The 22,846-nt window shown below is 33.1% G+C and overlaps 2 protein-coding genes across 6 annotated transcripts; one reads left to right on the top strand and one right to left on the bottom strand.

Annotated features, from left to right (window-relative positions):
* Window positions 1-1,842: 1,842 nt before the first annotated feature.
* On the top strand, window positions 1,843-15,958 carry LOC131930427 (uncharacterized protein DDB_G0290685). Of its 5 annotated transcripts, none has more exons than XM_059286901.1 (8): window positions 1,843-2,155; window positions 2,946-3,060; window positions 3,442-4,781; window positions 7,691-10,138; window positions 11,504-11,539; window positions 12,007-12,150; window positions 13,064-13,260; window positions 14,959-15,958. In XM_059286901.1, the coding sequence occupies exons 1-8, from the start codon at window positions 1,975-1,977 to the stop codon at window positions 15,031-15,033; spliced, it is 4,536 nt and encodes a 1,511-aa protein (XP_059142884.1). In that variant the 5' UTR covers window positions 1,843-1,974; the 3' UTR covers window positions 15,034-15,958. The 5 variants fall into 5 exon arrangements, with proteins under 5 accessions (XP_059142884.1, XP_059142883.1, XP_059142882.1 ...); XM_059286900.1 differs by having other exon boundaries at window positions 3,322-4,781; XM_059286899.1 differs by having other exon boundaries at window positions 3,202-4,781.
* A 143-nt stretch (window positions 15,959-16,101) lies between these two features.
* LOC131930428 (cilia- and flagella-associated protein 299-like) lies at window positions 16,102-22,254 on the bottom strand. The gene is made up of 7 exons (XM_059286902.1): window positions 22,114-22,254; window positions 21,601-21,832; window positions 20,418-20,548; window positions 19,696-19,786; window positions 19,311-19,453; window positions 18,925-19,054; window positions 16,102-17,662 (listed from the first exon to the last, which is right to left on the bottom strand). Exons 2-7 carry the CDS (start codon window positions 21,706-21,708, stop codon window positions 17,564-17,566), a joined length of 702 nt encoding a protein of 233 aa, XP_059142885.1. The 5' UTR covers window positions 21,709-21,832; window positions 22,114-22,254; the 3' UTR covers window positions 16,102-17,563.
* Window positions 22,255-22,846: the final 592 nt, after the last annotated feature.

The following is a 22,846-nucleotide window of genomic DNA, read 5'->3' as shown; positions in this document are numbered from 1 at the left end:
GTTAGCAGTATGCCCATTAGGCATTGAATAAAAACAACTCTATCAAAAGGAACAACTCCATCAGACGCTGCAATTAAGCTATACCGATGTTCTATAGAGATTGAAATATATAGATCTAATAACTTTGAATTATTTATTTGCGATGCTAAATTATTTGAACATGCATAAACTATCTGCTATTGAGCATAGGACCAATGTTCGTAATGACCCCTCGTAAACAATGAACTGTTACTTAATTATTTAATCCCCTTGTCTATTTAAAAGAAAAAAAAATAAGTCGATGACATAAGTAAACAATTATTTTAGTTCTGAAGTTATAATGTTTAACATTTATCCAGATTCTACATACAACGTAAGCACTCTGAATGAGTTTAAGTGATTAATAAATTGATGGTCAATTTAGAATCTATATAAACATACGTGCATTTTTAAAATTTAGAAATAACAACCTTGCTTAATTGTGTTCAAGTTATATAGTTGCAACATAACTGCAAATTATACACAAAAACATTGTCGTAATACTAATTTTATTGTAATGCAAAAACGTTAAAAAAAAAAACTTTAAAATCTGGCTAGCCTAAATGTGCAGTGGTCCTCAACTGATGTCACCGTTGGGCATAAATGTCCCAATAAATAGTCACAAGCAAAAAAATAAAAAAAATAAAAAATAAAAAATAAATAAATAAAAAATTGAAAGTATTACCTACGCAAGGCATTGATCTGTTGTTAAATTAACTTTTCAATATGTACATTGGACTCAGTCATATACTACTATACGGGTTTGAACATGGTTAGTTTCATTTATATTAATATTTAATATTTATAGTCGGCGTTTGTCAAAATGTGATAAAAATGGAGGTGAGTATAGATCTATATCACGACTCTATATCTAGATCTATTTAAACAAGTGTTGATATATTGTATACACTATACTATAGTGAATAGTGCTACCCCATCTCTCTATTTATTAAGAGAATGAGCATTATTTTAAAATTCGTGTTAGGGTTAACATCCGCATGATACACGACGTAATAGTTTTTCTTCTTTTTAAAGTTATGAAGTTTTAAACTTAGTGTAATAATAATAAACAGTCGAATTTAATGTATTCTTCTGGGCTTTGTACATACATATGTTATACAATGAGAGCTATAAAGTCATGTAACACTCTCATAGAATACTTTTACCAGTATCAACCCCCCCCCCCCGGAAAATTTAGATTTAGTCCGCCCCGCCCCCCCCCCTCGAAAATTTCAAGTGCCCCCCGCAGAGGCGCAGCGAACCTTCCCGGCGCCCGGGGACAAACTTTCAATTTGACGCCACCCCCCTCTCGGGAACGACCTTTCAATTTTCAATTTGCGCCCCCTCAAATTTTCCATTTGCACCCCCCCCCAATATATTTTTTTATATTTATAATGCAAAACTGCAGCGAACATGAGATTAAAATTTGTTTTTCCAACCCATTTTGGTCGGCGCCCGGGGACATATGTACCCCCTCCGCCCCCTCCCTTGCTACGCCTCTGCACCCCCCCCCCGTCCCCAAAGAAAAAAGTCTGAAAGAACCACCTAACACTACCCTTTACTATTATTAGACTATTAGAGTCTAATAATATTAGACAGATAAAGAAATGATGATCGATAGACACAGTATTACAACAATAAACCCCCGAAAAAAATGCATGAAAGAAACTCTGATATCAAAATTGAAGTGCATTTCAGTCTTGCTACTAAATTAGCAACAAAATGGTGAATTTTATTCACGCCTACATGTGCAACGCTATTTATATTATTATACTGGGTCATATAAAATAATATTGGAACCATTGATAGATCTATATGGTTTAATAAAAAACTACTGTAACAAGTAAGGCGTTTGTGACAGTGACAAGCACTAAAGTTTAGGTGTGGTCAAACACACAACAGTACAAAGACAACACTTTAATCCATCATCATTTAATTTAATTTAAAAAAATCAAAATGAGTAACCTTTGTTGTAAATCTAGATCTAGATCTAGATCTAGATCTACGTGGTTTGTGATACTGTGTTTAACGGTGAATTATTTTCATACTGGATTTGCTACGAGTGATGTTGACCCCACAGACTCAGAGGCAAGAAGTGTTGCCAACAGCTTCAACCAAAATCTCGGTGACCAAAAATGTATGTTTTTATTTTAATAAGGCATAAGGTCGTAAAATTTAGATCTAGATCTAGAGTTGATAATTTCAGGCAAAAAATATGCTTCTGTCAGGAAAATAAATAATAAAAATTGTAGGGGCAGGGGCCTATTTCATGAGTTTTTTTTTAGAAAACAAAAGAACCTCCATTTGTCTACAAAAATCATAGATTTCTAGACTAGATCGAATTAGATCTAGAATCTAGATCTAGATCTAGCTAAAATATTTAAATTTTGGTTAATTTTATAATGTGGTGGCTTAAACGTTTAGATATGGCTGCTTAACTGAGCTCCACAGTGTTATACAATGCAGTTTTACCAAAAATTTTTTTTAAAATGTAAAATCAACCCAATAAGAAACTAGCGATAGATCTATGTCCTAGATTTATGATTAATTACTTGGATTAGGAAAAACAACAAATTAAATTTAAATAGAGAACATTTTACTGGACACTTGGAGCGTCATTATAGCATGGCAGGCCGGCTTGTCGAACGCTGCGAGTGTTGTTCTGTCTTTGAGAGTTTACCTTGAGTGTTAAAAATAACTTTTACAAGTAGGTGCATAGATTTAAAAAAAAAATCTCTATGCCTAAACTAAGAGCTTAACTTTGGTATGTTGTAAAATGATATTAGGTGATGTAAGTTAACTGTTATTATTACGATTTCATTGCAATTTTATTAAATATTAATAAGAGCTGAATTTAAATAAATCATCTTAAAGATTTGATGTATATTGAATGTTCTCTATTAAAATCATAAAATTACTTTTTACAGTAAGTAAACCTACAGTAACTGATGGTGATTCAGTAGAAATAGACACATCATTAAAGAAAGAAAGTAAAGAGATTCAGCCTCCGAAGCTGCCAGAAAATTCAGATGATGATAAAAATGACAAGTTGATCTCTCAAACCCCCACAGATCTGCAACAAGAGCTTGCAGATGTTGATATTGACCAACCTTCAGCAGATGACAAGCAAAACTCTCAAACGGAAAATAAAAAACCATCAGTTGAAGTGCAGCCCACTAATAGAGATCCACCACAACTTGCAGATGTTGTTCAGCTTTTGGAGAATGATGATAGTGATAAGGTGAACTCTCAAATAGCTATTGAAAATAAAAAATCATCAGTTGAAGTGCAGCCAACAGATAAAGATCCACCACAACTTGCAGATGTTGTTCAGCTTTTGGAGAATGATGATAGTGATAAGGTGAACTCTCAAATAGATAATAAAAATAAAAAATCATCACTTGAAGTGCAGCCCACTAATAGAGATCCACCACAACTTGCAGATGTTGACCAGCTTTTGGAGAATGATGATAGTGATAAGGGGAACTCTCAAACGGAAAGTAAAAAATCATCAGTTGAAGTGCAGCCCACTAATAGAGATCCACCACAACTTGCAGATGTTGACCAGCTCTTGGAGAATGATGATAATGATAAGGTGAACTCTCAAACGGAAAGTAAAAAATCATCAGTTGAAGTGCAGCCCACTAATAGAGATCCACCACAACTTGCAGATGTTGACCAGCTCTTGGAGAATGATGATAATGATAAGGTGAACTCTCAAACGGAAAGTAAAAAATCATCAGTTGAAGTGCAGCCCACTAATAGAGATCCACCACAACTTGCAGATGTTGACCAGCTCTTGGAGAATGATGATAATGATAAGGTGAACTCTCAAACGGAAAGTAAAAAATCATCAGTTGAAGTGCAGCCAACAGATAAAGATCCACCACAACTTGCAGATGTTGACCAGCTTTTGGAGAATGATGATAGTGATAAGGTGGACTCTCAAATAGATAATAAAAATAAAAAATCATCAGTTGAAGTGCAGCCCACAGATAAAGATCCACCACAACTTGCAGATGTTGACCAGCTTTTGGAGAATGATGATAGTGATAAGGTGCGAACATCAGTTGAAGAGAAACCCACTGAAAAAGATCTGCCCCAGCGTGCAGATGGGTATCGCCAATTTCTGGGTAATAATGACAAAGACAAGTCAAGTATTCAAACAGCTAATGATAATGGAATAAAAAAAACATCAGATGACATGGAGCCCACTAAAACAGACCCGCCACTACTTGCAGATGTTGACCAATTTTTGGAGAACGATGATCAAGATCAATCAAACTCTCAAACTGTCAATGAAAACGAAATTATTAAACCAACTGAAGCGCAGTCCCAGCTTAACGATGTTAAAGATGAACTTGCAGATGATAAAGATGATAATTCTAACTCTGAAACAGTCACAGATAGTGGTATACCAGGTGTAGATTACGATGCAGCAGATGACAAGCAAGATTCTGATACATCTCCTGAAAATAAATTTGTTCCTAACTCTGCTGAAAAGAAAAAGATGTATCCATATCAACGTTCTCAGTTTCCTCAAGGAAATTTAAATCCCAATGAAAATGTTCCACCGTCAAATTCAAATTCTGTCTATAAATCGTACAACAAACCTTCTCAAGCAGCAGCTCCAACGGATAGTCAAGACGAGGATGATGATGAACCAGATGAAAACCAAGATGCAGACCTAGAGAAAATGACAGTAAATGGAGGCCGTACACAACCAGTGGCTAATAATAATAGTCCATTGTATGATGAAACAGGTAACCATATTTTGTGTTTTTGTGTGTTAGGATGATGCTAATTTTCTTGTGTGGTCTTCGCTTCAGTTTATAGTTTGAAGTTTTTTTAATTTGACCCCTTGACCTGATCAAATGTCAGCTGGTGTCAGTTGCCATCCAACCAAAGCCTTCTTGCTGCTCATTCAAGTGTGAACCTTCTTAAAAGTCTGTTTATGGGGAACTTGGTTATGGTAACTCCAGGCGAGAGGGGGTGTGTGTGTGTGTGTTGAGTGTTTACCACTTACCACAATCACCTGAATTTTAAGTACAGGATTTCAGATACACATGGGAATAAAATACAAAGATTTTGGATGCTTTTAGGGTTTATTGCACAGCAACAGACGACACATTTCAAGAAAACAAAGACCTTTTAACACCACTCTTTCGCCCCTCCCCACACACATACATGAAAACCCAGACATGATTTCATTAGCTACCCACCTTTTGATAACATCACCTGAAACTCCTGGGAACACTAATAACACATTTTCCCCCATTCAGTCATCCATTTATTTGTTATGCTACGAAAAAAATTCTTAATACTCTCCATCCCAAGATAAATGCTCCATTCCAATGAATGACTTTTAAAAATATATAACATCTAAAAAGACTTAAGCTATATAGTGCCAGTTCAGCCTATCAGAGTAGGTATCCTGTGTACTCTATTGCGGTCAATTAATTTTCTCATGTAAAGTGTCCTAGCTAAAAATCAAACTTGCTTTACTAATCAGCTGCTACATAGGTATTTATGTTTACATATAAAATCTTGTGGTCTGCTAGGTACTAAAATTAACCTGAAGTAACTCACTAAAAGATGTTTATTTACTTGACTTAGAAGAAAATCATTATGTTGCATCACATATTATTTAGAGCACGGGTTCCCAACCTGGGGGTCGCGACCCCCCTGGGGGTCGCGAAGGGCTTTCTGGGGGGTCGCCAACTGGTATACTAAACCTTAGTAATTTGAAACAAAACATAAATATTTAGAAGAATTTTTTTAAAAATTCGGCTTTACTAACATCACTGGAAAGGGCATAGAGAAGAAGCAAAGCGTACTGTACAAAGTTGTTCTCAGTCACGAGTTTATGAAATCTTCAAAACTAAAACGTCATTTGAGACGAGTCATTCGAAACACATCAAAAAAGATATGAAGGTCTTTCGTCGGTATGAAGCTAGTTGCAAACGTCAGAGACTTGATCGAACAGGAAGTTTTCACCAAGGAAACACAGCATTAGTGCAAGCATCAAATGAAGTCGTGATAGAAAATGCCAAGCAAAAAAAAAAAAAAAAAAAAAAACACAATAGGAGAAAATCTCATCAAACGCTGCATGTTGAAGATGGTGAAGTTAATTCTTACATGTCCGTAGATGTTAAATAACACATTTTTATTGAAATTAAGCTTTCACCATTGTTTGCTTTTCAAGTTGATAAATCAACAGACGTGAGTTCGTGTTCGCAGTTGCTGGTCTTTGTCTATATTCATTCAGATGATAGCAAAGAAGAGTTTCTCTTTTGTGTAGATAGCATGGAGAAAATAAATACGTTTTTTTTTAATTGGATGATTAAAATGGGTTAAAACGGCTGTGAGGGTTTGTAGGGATGGTGCACCATCTATGTTTAGGTCAAAATCGGGCTTTCAGAAAGCAGAAAAGATTTAGCTCCCTAACCACTGCCCTCACCAATCGCCACCAAGACTCCATTGCTAGTATAAGTGGTAAATTATATAAAATCTGGAGCCTTCAAAGAACTGAGCAAAGACCTGAATATAGATCACGAGGTTCTGCTCTTCTACACTACAGTGCGCTGGCTGTCAAACGAATTGTTGTGAATCGTATTTTTGAATTGAAATCTGAAATCAAAATTGTTCTTGGAAATGCAAAGGAAACAAGACATTTTGGTATACTTAAAACGACATAGAGTGGTTGGAGAGAGTATCATACCTAGCAGATGTGTTCAAACATCAAGATAATCTTAACCTGAAGCTTCAGGGAAAATGAACGAATATTATCACTTTCCATGATTATCTCGGGGCATTTTTATGAAAGCTGCAAAATCGGCGAAGAAAATAAATCTTGGAAATATTGTAAATTTTAGAAACTCTGCAGTGTGGTAGATGAATCTAATTGTGAGATCATTAAAATTTTGAAAGAAGAAATTTCTGGGCATCTTGAATCAAGTGAAAACGAACTGCAGCGCTATTTCTCTGAGCTGAAAAAAACAAGAATCTGCATTGACGCGTTATCCATTCTCTTCTTCCCTCAATGTTGCCAGCATTCCCGATGAATTACAAGATGAATTCTTTGATTTGTAGAATGATTCCACGTAAGATAAAAAAAACTGCACATTGAATTTTGGTGTAGTATTCACCATTCATACCCAAACGTAAAATTGATTGACTTTACGAGAATAGATTTTCAACACTATTTTTCGATTAAAAACAAAATTAAGATAATGATAATGACATATGTTGGCGTTAAAAAAATACTTTAAAAAATTAACCGCGAATGTTTAGTGAATAGTATGCACTTTTACTCATGGTATTAAAACAGTTATCAAGAGTAGTTCATATTGAAAGTTTACTAGAAAATGTTATTTTAGTGCTTATTAATTTCCATACTAATTTCGGCTTTTTTATTCTATGGGGGTCGCGGGTCACTTAATTTGTATAAAAGGGGGTCGCCACTCAAAAAAGGTTGGGAACCACTGATTTAGAGGAATTATTGAGTAAAATTTATTACTATAAAATATCTAAAATATACATCAGGGGAAATCACTGATATTTTTTTTTTACATTTAATACTTCTTACATCAAACCATATTTCTAAATTGTATGCCTGCAGTTACGCATTTAAAGTAACTTGTTTGAGTTTATATCTGTTCTCTTCTACTAGATTTAACTAGCTTATACAATAATGTAGTAGCTAATGATGGACACTCTGAGCCTATTAAGAACTTAACCAATCAACCTCTAGCTGACAGTCTTCAGTTGTACAATACATCTGGTCTGTTGTCAAGGTGGGGCCCTCCTGAGAAGTTTCCTTTCATAGATTCAGATCATAATACAAGTAACAGTGACCTCTCTAGATACCAGTATGTGAAAGAAGAGGAAAATGCTAAACAGAGGCAGGAAATGGATTACAGTCAGCAGCAGTTTGGTAACCTGAATCAGGTACAAAATGGCTTCAGAGATTTGCAGCCAAGCTATGGAAACAACAATCAGGCACAGAAGAGTTACTATAAATTAGAGAAGATTAATGTGGGGAATCCGCAACAGCAGAGTTTACCCCAAAATATTGGGGAATGGCTTAACCAGGATATACCAGGCTATCGAAACTTGCAGGATAAACAGGTAGATGAAATAAATCAAGGTTTGCAGCAGAATAATGTGGATCGCAATACTCAGATAGGACAAGTAAATCAAAGTGTTCCACAAAACAATGTGTATCCCAATAATCAGATTGGACAAATAAATAAACAACAAAACAATGTGTATCCCAATAATCAGATTGGCCAATTAAATAAACAACAAAACAATGTGTATCCCAATAATCAGATTGGACAAATAAATCAAGGTTTACAACATAACAATGTGTATCAGGTAAATCAACTTCAAGGTTTACAGCAAAATGATGTGGATCGCAATAATCAGATAGGTCAAGTAAATCAAAGTGTTCCACAAAACAATGTGTATCCCAATAATCAGATTGGCCAATTAAATAAACAACAAAACAATGTGTATCCCAATAATCAGATAGGTCAAGTAAATCAACTTCAAGGTTTACAGCAAAATGATGTGTATCCCAATAATCAGATAGGTCAAGTAAATAAACAACAAAACAATGTGTACCCCAATAATCAGATAGGTCAAGAAAATCAAGGTTTGCAGCAAAATGATGTAGATCCTAATAATCAAATTGGACAAATAAATAGACAACAAAACAATGTGTATCCCAATAATCAGATTAATCAAGTAAATCAACTTCAAGGTTTACAGCAAAATGTTGTGGATCCCAATAATCAGTTTAATCAAGAGTATCAAGGTTTACAGCAAAATGATGTGAATACAATTAATCAGATTGGACGAATAAATCAAGGTTTACAACATAGCAATGTGTATCCCAATAATCAGATTAATCAAGTAAATCAACTTCAAGGTTTACAGCAAAATGATGTGGATCCCAATAATCAGATTGGTCAAGAAAATCAAGGTATAAAGCAAAATAATGAGTATCCCAATAATAGGATTAATCAAGTAAATCAAGGATCACAGCAAAATAATGAGTATCCCAATAATAGGATTAATCAAGTAAATCAAGGATCACAGCAAAATAATGAGTATCCCAATAATCAAATAGGTCAAATAAACCGAGCTTTACAGCAAAACAATATGGATCTTAATAATCAGGAAAATCAAGTAAATCAAGGGTTACAACAAAATACAGATGTTAATAATCAGCCAAATCAAGAAAATCAAGGGTTACAACAAAATATAGATGTTAATAATCAGCCAAATCAAGAAAATCAAGGGTTACAACAAAATATAGATGTTAATAATCAGCAAAATCAAGTAAATAAAGGGTTACAACAAAATATAGATGTTAATAATCAGATTGGTCAAGTAAATCAAGGGTTACAACAAAATATAGATGTTAATAATCAGCAAAATCAAGTAAATCAAGGGTTACAACAAAATATAGACGTTAATAATGAGCAGAATCAAGTAAATCAAGAGTTACAACAAAATATAGATGTTAATAATCAGCTGAATCAAGTAAATCAAGGATTTCAGAAAAATATGGAAGAATTATCAAATGAGCAAAATCAAATTTTACAACAACCCATCTACCAAAATTTAAAACAAAACAATATTGATTCAACCAATCAACTGCATCCAATTATTCAAGATTTACAACAAAACAATGATCAAAATGGCCAGCAACTTTATGAGAATTCACAGCAAGTGAATGATGTCCCTTATAATCAAGAGAAGCCAAACTATCAAAGTCTACAACAGAGGGTAGAACCCAGCTACCAAGACTCTGAAGATGAAAATGTCAAGAATGTAAAATTAGAAGATGACCTCGAGTTGGACGCCTGGCTGAAAGAACCATCTAATTTGTCCATAGGTGACCCCAGCTATTCAAGCACTGCCAATCCTGTTGATGGAATAAATTATGACGATACTGATACATACCTGTATGATGACAGTAGTTATTATCAGGAACCTGAAGCTATGTTGAGGAGTGATGATGATGACGATTATAATATTGAACAAACAGAAGAAACAACGAAACTGTTCAATAAATTACCTCTAAACAGTTGGACATATAACCCTGGGGGTAAGTCAGAAAGTGCCTGGGATCATTACACTAACCCTGGAAGCTCGACACTGGTATTTTGATGTTTTTGCATGTCACAGGATTTTTTATTTCTTTACTTTCTAATTTTTTTTTTTGGGTGTTAAAAAAAGAGTTGGTATTTCTTTATTTTAAAGGTGGTTTATTAATTGTCTATGAATTGAAGTTATGGTATACAAAAAAGTTAAATTCCACCTCAAGCTCATTTACTTTTTGAAATAATAAATTAATCTTGGCAAATTGTTAAATTTAGTACTTAATGTATCATTGGTCGTATACATAGTTAAAACTTAAGCATTAATTTCTCAGCTGAATCAGGCTAGTTATAGTAAGTAAATTACTGGTTCACAAGCTTAACCCATTTATCTGCATGCCAATTCCTGGATTACACCTGATCTGATTAGAACTGAAGCTCTCTATATCTGACAGATCTGATACTTTACCTTCTTTGTTGTAGAAAGAAGTGAGGCAATTTTCTTTTTTTCTTCTCTAAGAATGGGTTTATAATACCTCTGTGTTAAAAGATATTAAATCAATTACGTTTACTATGTTTGTAGGTTTCCAACAAAGGTATCATTATAGTCCCTAATTAATAACCTGAAGTTAACATTTTAATAGCTGAAGTTTCAGAGTTGAGAATTATCTTAAAACCTCAGGCCAATTTTATCTTTACTAAGCTTTGAACAGCTGGTATATTGTTGGTTTTTTATTGATTTTCCTACATTATTGACCATGTTTAATAGACATTTATTAACTTCAGCAGTAAAAAATCAATTGTAATGAGAGCCATGAAATAACTGGTGTTTTGTTATTCTGTCACCACTCCTATCTTTTCCATACTGATTCAATAGTTATAAACACTAATGATACAGTGTTTATAAACATTAGTGAAACTGTATTTATAAGCATTAATACTACAGTATTCATAAACATTAGTGATACAGTATTCATAAATATTAATACTACAGTAATTATAAACATTAATGGTTCAGTATTTATGAACATTAGTGTTCATAAAAAAGTGATGACTTATTTATGAACATGATTAAACCTTATTGCATGTTCCCTTACTAATGCTTGACTGTCCCCCATGTAATGCTTGGTATAATGTTTCATTATTATAATTTATCTTAGCTTGCAACTCTAGAATTACAAGGTTCTCACAGACTTAGAAACTTGTAATTTTTATTGTAATGAGTTGTCAAGCTTGCTTTGTTGAGACCCATTGCACATGTGTAAACAACTTTTCCTCCTTTATTCTTTTTTTTATGTAACATTTTTTTTTGTTTATTTGTTTTATAATTTATTCACTTAAAAATTCTAATACTTAGCACTTTTTTTAAACAGTTGACCGTGATGATGAATCGACAAGAGACATGGATGGTAGGTAGCTTGAAAGTAAAAATCCATATAGGAACCTATGATTTTTTTAAAAGTGTAAAATAAAGTAAAGTACCTGTTTTGAACCTGATGCAAGTGATTGAACTTTAGTATATTGGTAATAATCTATATGACATTTAAGCACATAAAAACACAAATTATCTTTTCCTGTTCAGATAAATTAGAGTTCACCTGTTTCTGTGACATTTGCATATGAAGGGATAGTGTGGTCAGCACTATGCCCAGCCGTGTTCACTTTCCCAAATGTGAGTTCGGTATCCATTAGAACTTGTTGGACTCAGGGTGTTCTACTAAATTGAACCCTGATTTGAATTCAAGACTCGAGTATTCAAACTCGAGACTCATGTTAGAATTCTAGTGCTCTACAACTAGGTCATGGTGTCCCATTTTTAAAGTGTAGTATTTTGATTGATTTAAAAGTTTTTAAGAGGAATGTGGTATTGTTTCAGAAGATCAGAAGAAACAGAATCAGCATGAAGATACTGTGGATGATGATGATGATGAGAAATACGGTTTAGATAATGATAAAGACGATGATGATGAATATATGCGTGAGGAGTCCAACAAACTATGGACAGAGGAAAAATCTGAAGGTATGTAAGATCTGACAAATAGGATAGTGTATAAGTGGGATGGTATGTATGATCTGACAGAGGATAGTGGATAAGTCAGATGGTATGTAAGATCTGACAGGATAGTGGATAAGTCAGATGGTATGTAAGATCTGACAAACAGGATAGTGTATACGTGGTATGGTATGTAAGATCTGACAGGATAGTGGATAAGTCAGATGGTATGTAAGATCTGACAGGATAGTGGATAAGTCAGATGGTATGTAAGATATGACAGACAGGATAGTGTATACGTGGTATGGTGTGTAAGACCTAACAGGATATTGGATAAGTTGGATGGTATGTAAGATATGACAGAATAGTGGATAAGTCAGATGGTATGTAAGATCTGACAAACAAAGGATAGTGGATAAGTTGGATGATATGTACGATCTGACAGGATAGTGGATAAGTTGGATGGTATGTAAGTTCTTACAAACAATGGATGTAAGCCTGGAGGTTTTTATACTGCTGTGTGCAATGTTTATACTTTTAAAATGATTTTGTTGAGTAATTTTTACTGGCACATTTTGTATTGTATGTCAAAAAGGTTTTATTGACTTACAAGCATAAGTTAGATCGCTTCACTGATTAGACACACTATATAATTGATTAGGCAGACAACATCATTATTCTTAGATAAGACAGATGTAATTGATTAGGCATACAACATCATTATTCTTAGATAAGACAAAGTTTACATTTCTGCCAATCCCTTTCTCATATGCCAAGGCAGATAGTCTATTCCTCACCTGCAATATGGACGTTTGGGTTTAGAAAATTACTTCAACAAAGTTTCATGACTGTGAATTATTAAGTTTAATTGTGAGCTAACATTAATTTTCTCCATAGAATGGACCAGAGTAATGAATATTTTTTTCACCCATTATTGCAGAGAAAGAGGCAGAACCAGAAAGGACTGAATCTGATGACTTTAACGTGGAAGGAGATAATTTCAACAGCGTAGACCCAAGCAAGAAAGGCCCCACAGCACCATCAGGGATGGTGCTGGTGTACACTTGGATTATTGTAGCTATTCTCATTGCTGTTGTGGCTATATCCACATACCAGGCACGCTTTAAAGCATTTATAGTGAGTAGTTTTTTTTTTTTTTTATTGACATTCACAATAAGCCTGACATACATGCATGTATAGCTAGTAACGCAAATAAGAATCAGGGATGTGACTTTTTAAAATTCCTGAGGATATTTTTCATCCAGTTACTGAGACTTTTTCAAAATGTCCTAATTTGTTTTTTCGTGATTTGTCATATCTCTGAAGGATAAATCAACCCACAGCCTAACTATAAAACTTACTGCTTTTGTCAAACTCTTCTACCTGTAGCCTAACTATAAAACTTACTGCTTTTGTCAAACTCTTCTACCTGTAGCCTAACTATAAAACTTACTGCTTTTGTCAAACTCTTCTACCGGTAGCCTAACTATAAAACTTACTGCTTTTGTCAAACTCTTCTACCTGTAGCCTAACTATAAAACTTAATGCTTTTGTCAAACTCTTCTACCTGTAGCCTAACTATAAAACTTAATGCTTTTGTCAAACTCTTCTACCTGTAGCCTAACTATAAAACTTAATGCTTTTGTCAAACTCTTCTACCTGTAGCCTAACTATAAAACATACTGCTTTTGTCAAACTCTTCTACCTGTAGCCTAACTATAAAACTTAATGCTTTTGTCAAACTCTTCTACCTGTAGCCTAACTATAAAACTTACTGCTTTTGTCACTCTTCTACCTGTAGCCTAACTATAAAACTTAATGCTTTTGTCAAACTCTTCTACCTGTAGCCTAACTATAAAACTTACTGCTTTTGTCACTCTTCTACCTGTAGCCTAACTATAAAACTTACTGCTTTAGTCCATCAGTTCTACCTGTAGCCTAACTAAGTGCTAAAATGTGAGAGTAACTAATTAATAATAATTAACCATTTTATCGTTATGTCTTTTATGTACTGTCTTGTATTCTTTTATCTATCTGTTATAGCAAGCATTGTCCCCTATTCATTCCATTATCCAGTATCAGCCTTTGTCATACTTTTTTCTAGAATCAACTTTTATAGTCAGCATTAAGTTCTAGATTCAGCCTTTGTTTTACTGTCTCTGGTACTATCTTGTTTGCTTTCTATAAGGTTACGTAGCTGACTGATATCATGGTGATACAAGTGAAACGAGAGAAATTCATAGGAACATTACATTTCATAACAAAAAAAACCATTACAAAATTATTATTTTTCTGTTAACGAGGAATCCACTTGCCAAAAGGTACAAAGTCAGTTGTCTTTTGATTTGTAATAACAGTTGTTACTTGAATATGTCAAAAAATTAATAAAATCTAAGGAATGAAAAACTTAAGAAACTGCTATTGAAAGATAAATATTGAATAAATTGGTTCTGTTAAAATTGCTGTGCATATTATGAAGTGATACGTCTGAAAATAGAAACCCACTCAGAAGCACATTTTTAGTATTTTTATATTTTTTTAAGATAACTGGCTTATTGTAATAGCAGATCTCTCAGGCTAAACTTTGGATGTCTTCTGTCCTCATTGTCCTAGCAAATATTTTACGTATTGGCCAGTAACCTGTGGGCCCTAATTCAACCAAAAAAATTGTTACATGAGGATGTATGGATAAATTAGATTGCTATAACAATGCTTTATCCATTTTTCTATAAATTTTAAAGCTACTTAGCACCTTTTGCAAGGGACTCCTCAGAAATCGTTTCATGAATGTTTTATGTAATAGTAAATAAGCTTATATTATTTAATGTATTTCAGCTGCCGTATTTCAAAAAGTCAAGCCCATGCCATGGAGAAGACAAGAAACGTCTGCTGGATCATGAGTTTGTTTAAATCAGGTTGTGAAGATCATAACACTCTACTGTGTTTAGAAGATCATAACACTGTACTGTGTTTAGAAGATCATAACACTGTACTGTGTATTGTTGGCAAGTTTTCTCACAGCTCTCTTGAGTCTTAACCTAGATTTTTTTTTGTTGGTGTGTCATTTGATATGTGTCCTTTGACATGTGTCATTTTATGTGTTGGTGATGTCATTACTCTCTCTGGTTGCTCAGTACAGGTTGTTTATGATTTGACTACAATGGCGATAAGTTATAATGATGTATTGTTCACATGAAGCCAAAACTTGTTATTAATGTGGTATTTACTAGATGTATTATAAGAGCTGAGAGATTTGTTCTAAACATACCATTTGAATTCAAAGATCTCACTCCACTGTATGTACATAAGAATGTATGAGATACACCAGCAGTATAGAATCTCTGATCTATTTTTTTAAACTTCATAACCTGAATTTTTGTAGGGTTGGCACTGTTCTTTAAGAGTAAGAATTGTTCCTTCATGTCATAGATTGTTGTGTTAGGTGAGAAGGTTGTGAAAGATGGGAGTACTTGTGTCCCAACTTTGATGTTCTAGATGGTTCAACATATTTTGACAATAGATCTTGATATTTTTTAACAGTTTGCAAACACCTCCCATCTTAGGTTGTTTTTTTTACCGTAAAAAGTAACAAATGGACTATTATTAATAAATTTAAATAACAATTTTATTTTTGGAAATTAACAAAAAATGTATACTGAAATTTTTAGAGTTTAAAAGTAAAAATAGGTGTATTATATTAAAAAGGTGTTGTTTTATTTTTGTTTTAAAAAAGTAATCAAGAAGTATAAATAATAATATTTTAATCTTACTTAGGACTAAGTATTTTGTCTTGTGAGTTTAATTTTGTACATAATAAAGTGCCTTATGGAAAGTTTTTGTGATGATAGGCAGCCTCTCCAGTGGAGGTTTATTAATGATTTTACTTAATTAAAATGTTGGAGGCACATAGAAGTTAAATTTGGCATCAAGATTAATATTGTTACTCTAGAGATTAAATAAGGACAGGCAATTTAAAAAAAAAAAAACTTGCTTAATCACCAAAGAATTGCAGAAGTGGACCAACTTCTAGTTTTATTTCATATGTTAAGTATTAGTGAGGACACAATAGAAATCCACCTTCATTAATTTATTTTTATTGTATTTATTATTTTAAATAATATTTTGTATGGGCTGTTAAATATGGTAATGACTACTTGTTACTACAAAAGAACAAAGGGCTTTAATTATTAGGGATTTTTTTCTCATTTTTTTCTACATCACCACCTTAAAAATGCATAATACTTTACTTGATCTGTTGTAAACTGTCATTCATGTTTATATATATATATTTTTTAGATTTTATAGTTGGAATTATAATATATGATGCTTTAAATAAACCATTATCAATAAAGGAAAAGAAAGATGTGTATAGATAATTGGCTTTCACACTTATTATATTTATTCATCTGTGGGTATTCAACATTTAACTGGTACATTTTTTTTTTACTTTGCTTTTTTCATGCTTAATTGTGATAACTTCCATAACAGAAATACATTTTGATAACATTTTTTTTTAAAGATTAAAGAATATTTGATGCATTGTTCAACTGCTCTTGCCTAACATCCTATGTGGTATTTCAAAAAATAAAGAGGATAATATTTTGTAAAATGGATTTTCTTTTTCTTATAAATAAGCTGGATTGAGAGTGTGATTTATGTAAGTTTTACTTTAAACACATTTCCAAACACTTGGCACTTGTAGAGTAAATAATAATATGAATTCTTCTACCATATATAATGAGTTAAACTTACAGTTTAATAGTTTCTTAACCCAGTCTTTAAATGAAAAGAACAATTGTAAAAAGGTTGACATCAAAACTGTTTTATCACTTGAACCATTAAAAAAAAATAACTTAAAATAAAATCAACACAGATTATAATTTCATTTTGTTTTACAAAACAAACAACAAAATGTTTTAGACAAATTTCGACAGTTTAGAAAAACCATTTGTGATTAACAATTACTTCAATACATAGAAAAACATCCATTCTTAAAGCCCAAATAAAGCAATTTAAGTTAAATAATGTTAAATGAGTGACAACTCTTGATTCTAAATTTGGGGAGCAAGTTTAAGTTTAAAAAGTTTAAATGTATGTAAAATTCTTGGAAAGAAAAAAAAAACTATTATAAAAACCATTACAAAAATCAACACATTATAATCCCTTAGTTTTAGTATTGATAAAGTTTGTCTAGTGTTTAAATAATTTAAATCACTAGCTGCCTATATTTACATTTGAAAGTGTTGTATTAACATTACTCAGCATTACTCAGCTATATTTAAAAAAAAAAATTAAATTGCACTGCAGTTGTAATTAGATCATATTGACACTGAAGAAAAAAATTAACCATTGGTACAGTTTTGTTCTATAAAACTTGACATCAACATATAAAATGTGCAATAAGTGGAAGTTACGTTGACATAATCAAAGTATGAGGACGTTACGTTTTCCTGCGGTTGATGTGGTCATAGATGACAACTTGGATGTACTTGTTCGTACTGATGATGTGGCGCTCTGAATTATCTCCAGGATTTGGAGCCTGTGAATAAAAGTTTTGTTAGACGAGGCAATATTTAAAGTATCTGTACCTACGCCTGTGAATAAGTTTTGTTAGACGAGGCAATATCTAAAGTATCTGTACCTATACCTGTGAATAAAAGTTTTGTTACACGAGGCAATATCTAAAGTATCTGTACCTATGCCTGTGAATAAAAGTTTTGTTAGACGAGGCAATATTTAAAGTATCTGTACCTATGCCTGTGAATAAAAGTTTTGTTAGACGAGGCAATATTTAAAGTATCTGTACCTATGCCTGTGAATAAAAGTTTTGTTAGACAAGGCAATATTTAAAGTATCTGTACCTATGCCTGTGAATAAAAGTTTTGTTAGGCGAGGCAATATCTAAAGTATCTGTACCTATGCCTGTGAATAAAAGTTTTGTTAGACGAGGCAATATTTAAAGTATCTGTACCTATGCCTGTGAATAAAAGTTTTGTTAGACCAGGCAATATTTAAAGTATCTGTACCTATGCCTGTGAATAAAAGTTTTGTTAGATAAGGCAATATTTAAAGTATCAGTACCTAAGCCTGTGAATAAAAGTTTTGTTAGACGAGGCAATATCTAAAGTATCTGTACCTATGCCTGTGAATAAAAGTTTTGTTAGACAAGGCAATATTTAAAGTATCTGTACCTATGCCTGTGAATAAAAGTTTTGTTAGACGAGGCAATATTTAAAGTATCTGTACCTATGCCTGTGAATAAAATTTTTGTTAGACGAGGCAATATTTAAAGTATCTGTACCTATATTCTACAAAGCTGATTGGGCAGAATTTGTGAAGCTAGGGAATTTAAAAAAAGCTTTCTATTTTATTATTTTTTTTCAGCTCCTGTAGCTTATCTTAAACACATGCCATAACACTGTTATATACAGACACTGAAAGGTTATAGTTGTCTAAAGAAATCTAAAGAAAATGAAGCAGGCCAACAAAAATATGGAAAGAGGATTGAGACAAGGAAGAAGAGTTAACGCTTCGTATCAAGCTGCCAGGAAAGCTGTTGTCACTACCTGATTAAAGTTGCTTCCTTCAGTTTTAGCCTAATTCTAGTCCAGTTATTATTTATAAAAATCCCATCAAGCAGACACTATACTAAACAGTTTTAATTTTTCATTCAGAATATCAAAACTGCTTTTCAACATATAAAATTTGATGGATTGAAGTAGAGAAACTTTAGAATGGAAATAAAAAAGAACTAAGTATAGGGTATCAAAGACAATTTTTTTAAATTAAAAAAAAAACAACCTTAGGGTCAACATTGATAATCTTCCTGTCTCTTTTGTTTTTGAACAGCAGCCCTGATGCATTCTCAGCGATGACTTGGTAGTTGGGTGTTGGGTTTGAAGTGGATGTTGCAGTCTCCCAGTTGTAGAAACTATAAAAAAATATTTTTTAGAGACGTCTTTGAACTTTGTGCATGCAAAGTAATACAATACTAGATTTTATGTTTCTTTGCTAAGACATACTTTCTTATAGAAGAAGATGGTGGGATTAACCTGAACTCGTAGTTTTCAAAACTTAAGAGTTTAAGCTGTCTTGTGTATGTCTGCATATTATGTTAAAGGAATTTTAATACTGTTTTTGTATAATGAGTTGAAATATTAAACTTTGGAAAAATAAGGGAGACAAACCTTAAATCTGATGGCCGGGGAAGAAGCCTTTTCTTTCCACTAAAGTAAGGTTCAAAATCTTCAGTTTTCAGTCTATAAGCGTAATCAATGTACCCTGAGATCTCTTGGCCTCTGGAGTTGCGATCTCTTATAAAAACAATTGACTGAAAATAATACAGCAAAATGAAATTTAGACACACTTTTAGAAGGCAATAACAAGTATGTATCTAGTATTCTTTATTCTGTGAATCTCTGGTGAGCTCTAAATATATTTGTTTAAAAAAAGCATTTTAAAATTTCAGTGAAGCATGGATGTTTTTAATCAAAGTAAGTTTAAATGATATAGTATATAGGCCTAAACATTACAGAAATTATTTTGAAAAAAAAAATCTATAGTTAAACTAACTGTCATTTTTCCATTTCTGTTTCCTGCTTCTCGCGCAGCTAATGCCAATAAAAGTGGTTCCTTAATGTCTTTGTCATCACTGGCCAGTTTTCTGGAGGAAAAAAAAAATAAAGCAGTAAAAGTAACGAAAATATTAAAAACTTAAATTAAAAAAATTTAATGAGTAAAAATCAAGAAAATATTTTTAGAATGTCATCAAAAAGTGCTAGATGGTTTTCTATTCTCAAAATTTTTGTTCCATTTAAATGTCCCTACAATAATCCTTTGAACGCAATTCTTGATGTATAGGGCAACTTATATCACACACTGTGCATCATGGAAATCTTATAGCTATGTAATAATAAATATATACATAACTATATGGGGAGACGGGGGTGGACTTGCTACATCCATTAATCCGGAAAATTTTTAAAATGTGCCTCAGCACAGATTGAAACTTTCATTGTGCTTTTTTACCCCATTAAAGCCCAATGATCATCCTCAGCTTGATGAAAATGCACGTGATAGATTGATTTAAAAAAAAAATTAAGCACTAATAGGTTTAGTAGACCTACAGCACTGTTCCTTGTAGCCAATCTAGTTTTTGTTTTACATGGGGGCCCACCAGGATTTCGCCTGCTAGACTTGTGGGCCCAAAACTGACTATTAGACACAGACCCCCAAAATGGTCTTCAGACTTTTGATCAATTATAGGAGCCACCTAAAAAGATGCTTTCACTTACTTTTGCTGGCTACGCTTTGAAAGTCTGCTAGCTTCTGCTGCTTGCTTTCTGGCTTCAAATTCATCTCGTTTGAGTACCTCCCCACTTCCACGGTAACCAAGCTCCACTAACTGTCTTGCTAGCTCTTGATCCTGCATTTCATCATTTATAAAAAATATATTGACATGTACTATCGTAATTTGATTGATTCTTACCTAGTATTCAAACTTGTGTTAAATTCTAATGACTGTATTATAAGGTGTTACGCACCACAAACGTATCATAAATTATATTTACAAAAAATGCATTATACAAAAGAGTAATAGATTTATGTTCTGGTATTACATCATATTGGTTTAGTCTGCGGTAATAATCATTTTATTAACAATCTCTGTTAACAATTTTTGATTAAACTCTTGGGGATGGTTAATAGATGTAAATTAGCCTTCCTTACATAATCTTATAATAGGGTTAGACTTTGTAGAACTAGAGGTACAGTTAGCCTATTATTGGTTAATTATTTAAAAAAAAAAAAGAATGGAGATATTGAATGAATGTCTGATTCAAGGTTTCAATTAGCAGATAGATCTTGTTTAGTCAATTTTTTTCTTCTTTTTCTATATGATCTTATTTATTTAATTAAGGTTAGATCCAAGGGTGTATCGAGGGGAAGGTGGTTGGGGCGGCTTGGCACTAAGGGGTGCCAAACTGTTTTCTACATCAAATGTGGGACACCATAATAAAAAGGAAAAGTGACTGGTAAACAGAACCTCAACCTTTCTCTACTGGAAGGGAGGCAGAGGCTTTTAAAAAATGTGAGAAATCTATGTAATACCAATATAGAAAAGGGTGTGGGGGGGGGGGGGCACAAAAAAAAACCTGACAGTTTACCATGGGTGGTGGGGGGGGGGGGCTCAGATCCCCTGAAGAGAGTCTACCGCACCCCCCCCCCCCCCCCCGAATGAATTGGAATTTATATAGAAAATATATACTTTTAACAGTGGCCGCCACCCTCAAAATTTTTATTCTCCCCCCCCCCCCCCCAGATAATAAACTTTAAGAAGTCTGGAAGAAAACTGGTTAGATCTACCAAGTAAGTATTATTGACTATGCCTTTTACTTAAGTATTAGGCCTAATAATTAATAATAGTAATATAAACTTTGACATAGTCTAGGCCTATATATATATATTAATAATATTAACCTCAAGATAGTATAAATCAGATGAAGTTATCTGTGAGTCCAGAAAATCCTCATAGGTATTATATTCTGTAACAATGTTGTCACTGCCAGTAGATATTTCCTCTTCCATCTTTTCAATTTAGATTAGGTAATGTTTTGAAACAAAGTCACTTCACTACTGACTACAACAATCCAGTGACTGTTTTTTTTTTCTTTTTTTCCCTCTAGTACTCGAGTATGATTTGTATTGTAGTCTAGTAATTTATAATTTTAGTCATTATTATTTCATATAATAATCATATAGGTATATAATATATAATGTCCTAGATCAAGACTAGATCTAGAATCTAGAAATAGATCTAGATCTATATCCCAATGGCTTTTTAAAAATTTAAAATTACAATACAACCCAGTAGTAAATACACACTACACCACAGTCTCAGTCACGACACTGTTCCATTGAGTTGTTCATTGCAAACACATTAATTTTATTTAATCAAATCGTTAGGCTCATAAATAAAGACAAAGTAATTACTAGGTGAGCTCAGTGGTATCGTCTAAGTTAATGTTGTTATTTAATTTGTTAAAAAAAGTTATCCGTATAAACCGGGAATATAGAAAATCAAATGCAAAGAGCAAGCTTATTGTAAGCGACTATCTCCTTGGCAACAGTAAAGAAAGACAACTACCTTAATATCTTTAACAGATGAGAGTTACTAACCTTAGCCTCGTTTGTAAAAGAAACTCGACATATGGCTCAAGTAATAACATAGAGCGTATTTCTACCCCTCATTATATGTGTACCACCTATTTAATTTACTCGGTCTATTTCGAAAAAAAGAAAGTGATGACATTAGTATTTTTAAACTTACGCTAACACTATTTGAATAATTTGCTTCGTCTCTAGAATAAAAATAAGTTATCTCTACTTTGAGCTAAGAACATATAGTCAGAGGCAAATAATAGCAACATATATATAGAAAAACTTGAGGGGTGGGTGCAAATCGAAAGTTTGAGGGGGGGGGGGGTGCAAATAAAAAAAATTGAAAGTTTGTCCCCGGGAAGGGGGGTGACCACCATTAAGTGCCGCACCGGTGGACACCCGACCTCGCTATGCCACTGCATATAGTGCCTAGGCCTAACAATATTCGTGACGTTACCTTTTATATGTTAATACGTCATGAAGTTAAACATTTATGAAGTTAAAACATCCTCGAAAATGATGTCGATTACCCTTGTGATCGGAGGAAAGACCTTTTCATCAAGGG

This window comes from Physella acuta, unplaced genomic scaffold (assembly GCF_028476545.2).
Source record: "Physella acuta isolate Inbredline_101_S28 unplaced genomic scaffold, ASM2847654v3 ptg001775l, whole genome shotgun sequence".
In the NCBI taxonomy this organism is placed as follows: Eukaryota; Metazoa; Mollusca; class Gastropoda; family Physidae; genus Physella; species Physella acuta.
The sequence above is the reverse complement of the archived record's forward strand: the minus strand, read 5'-3'. Positions and strand labels throughout refer to the sequence as shown.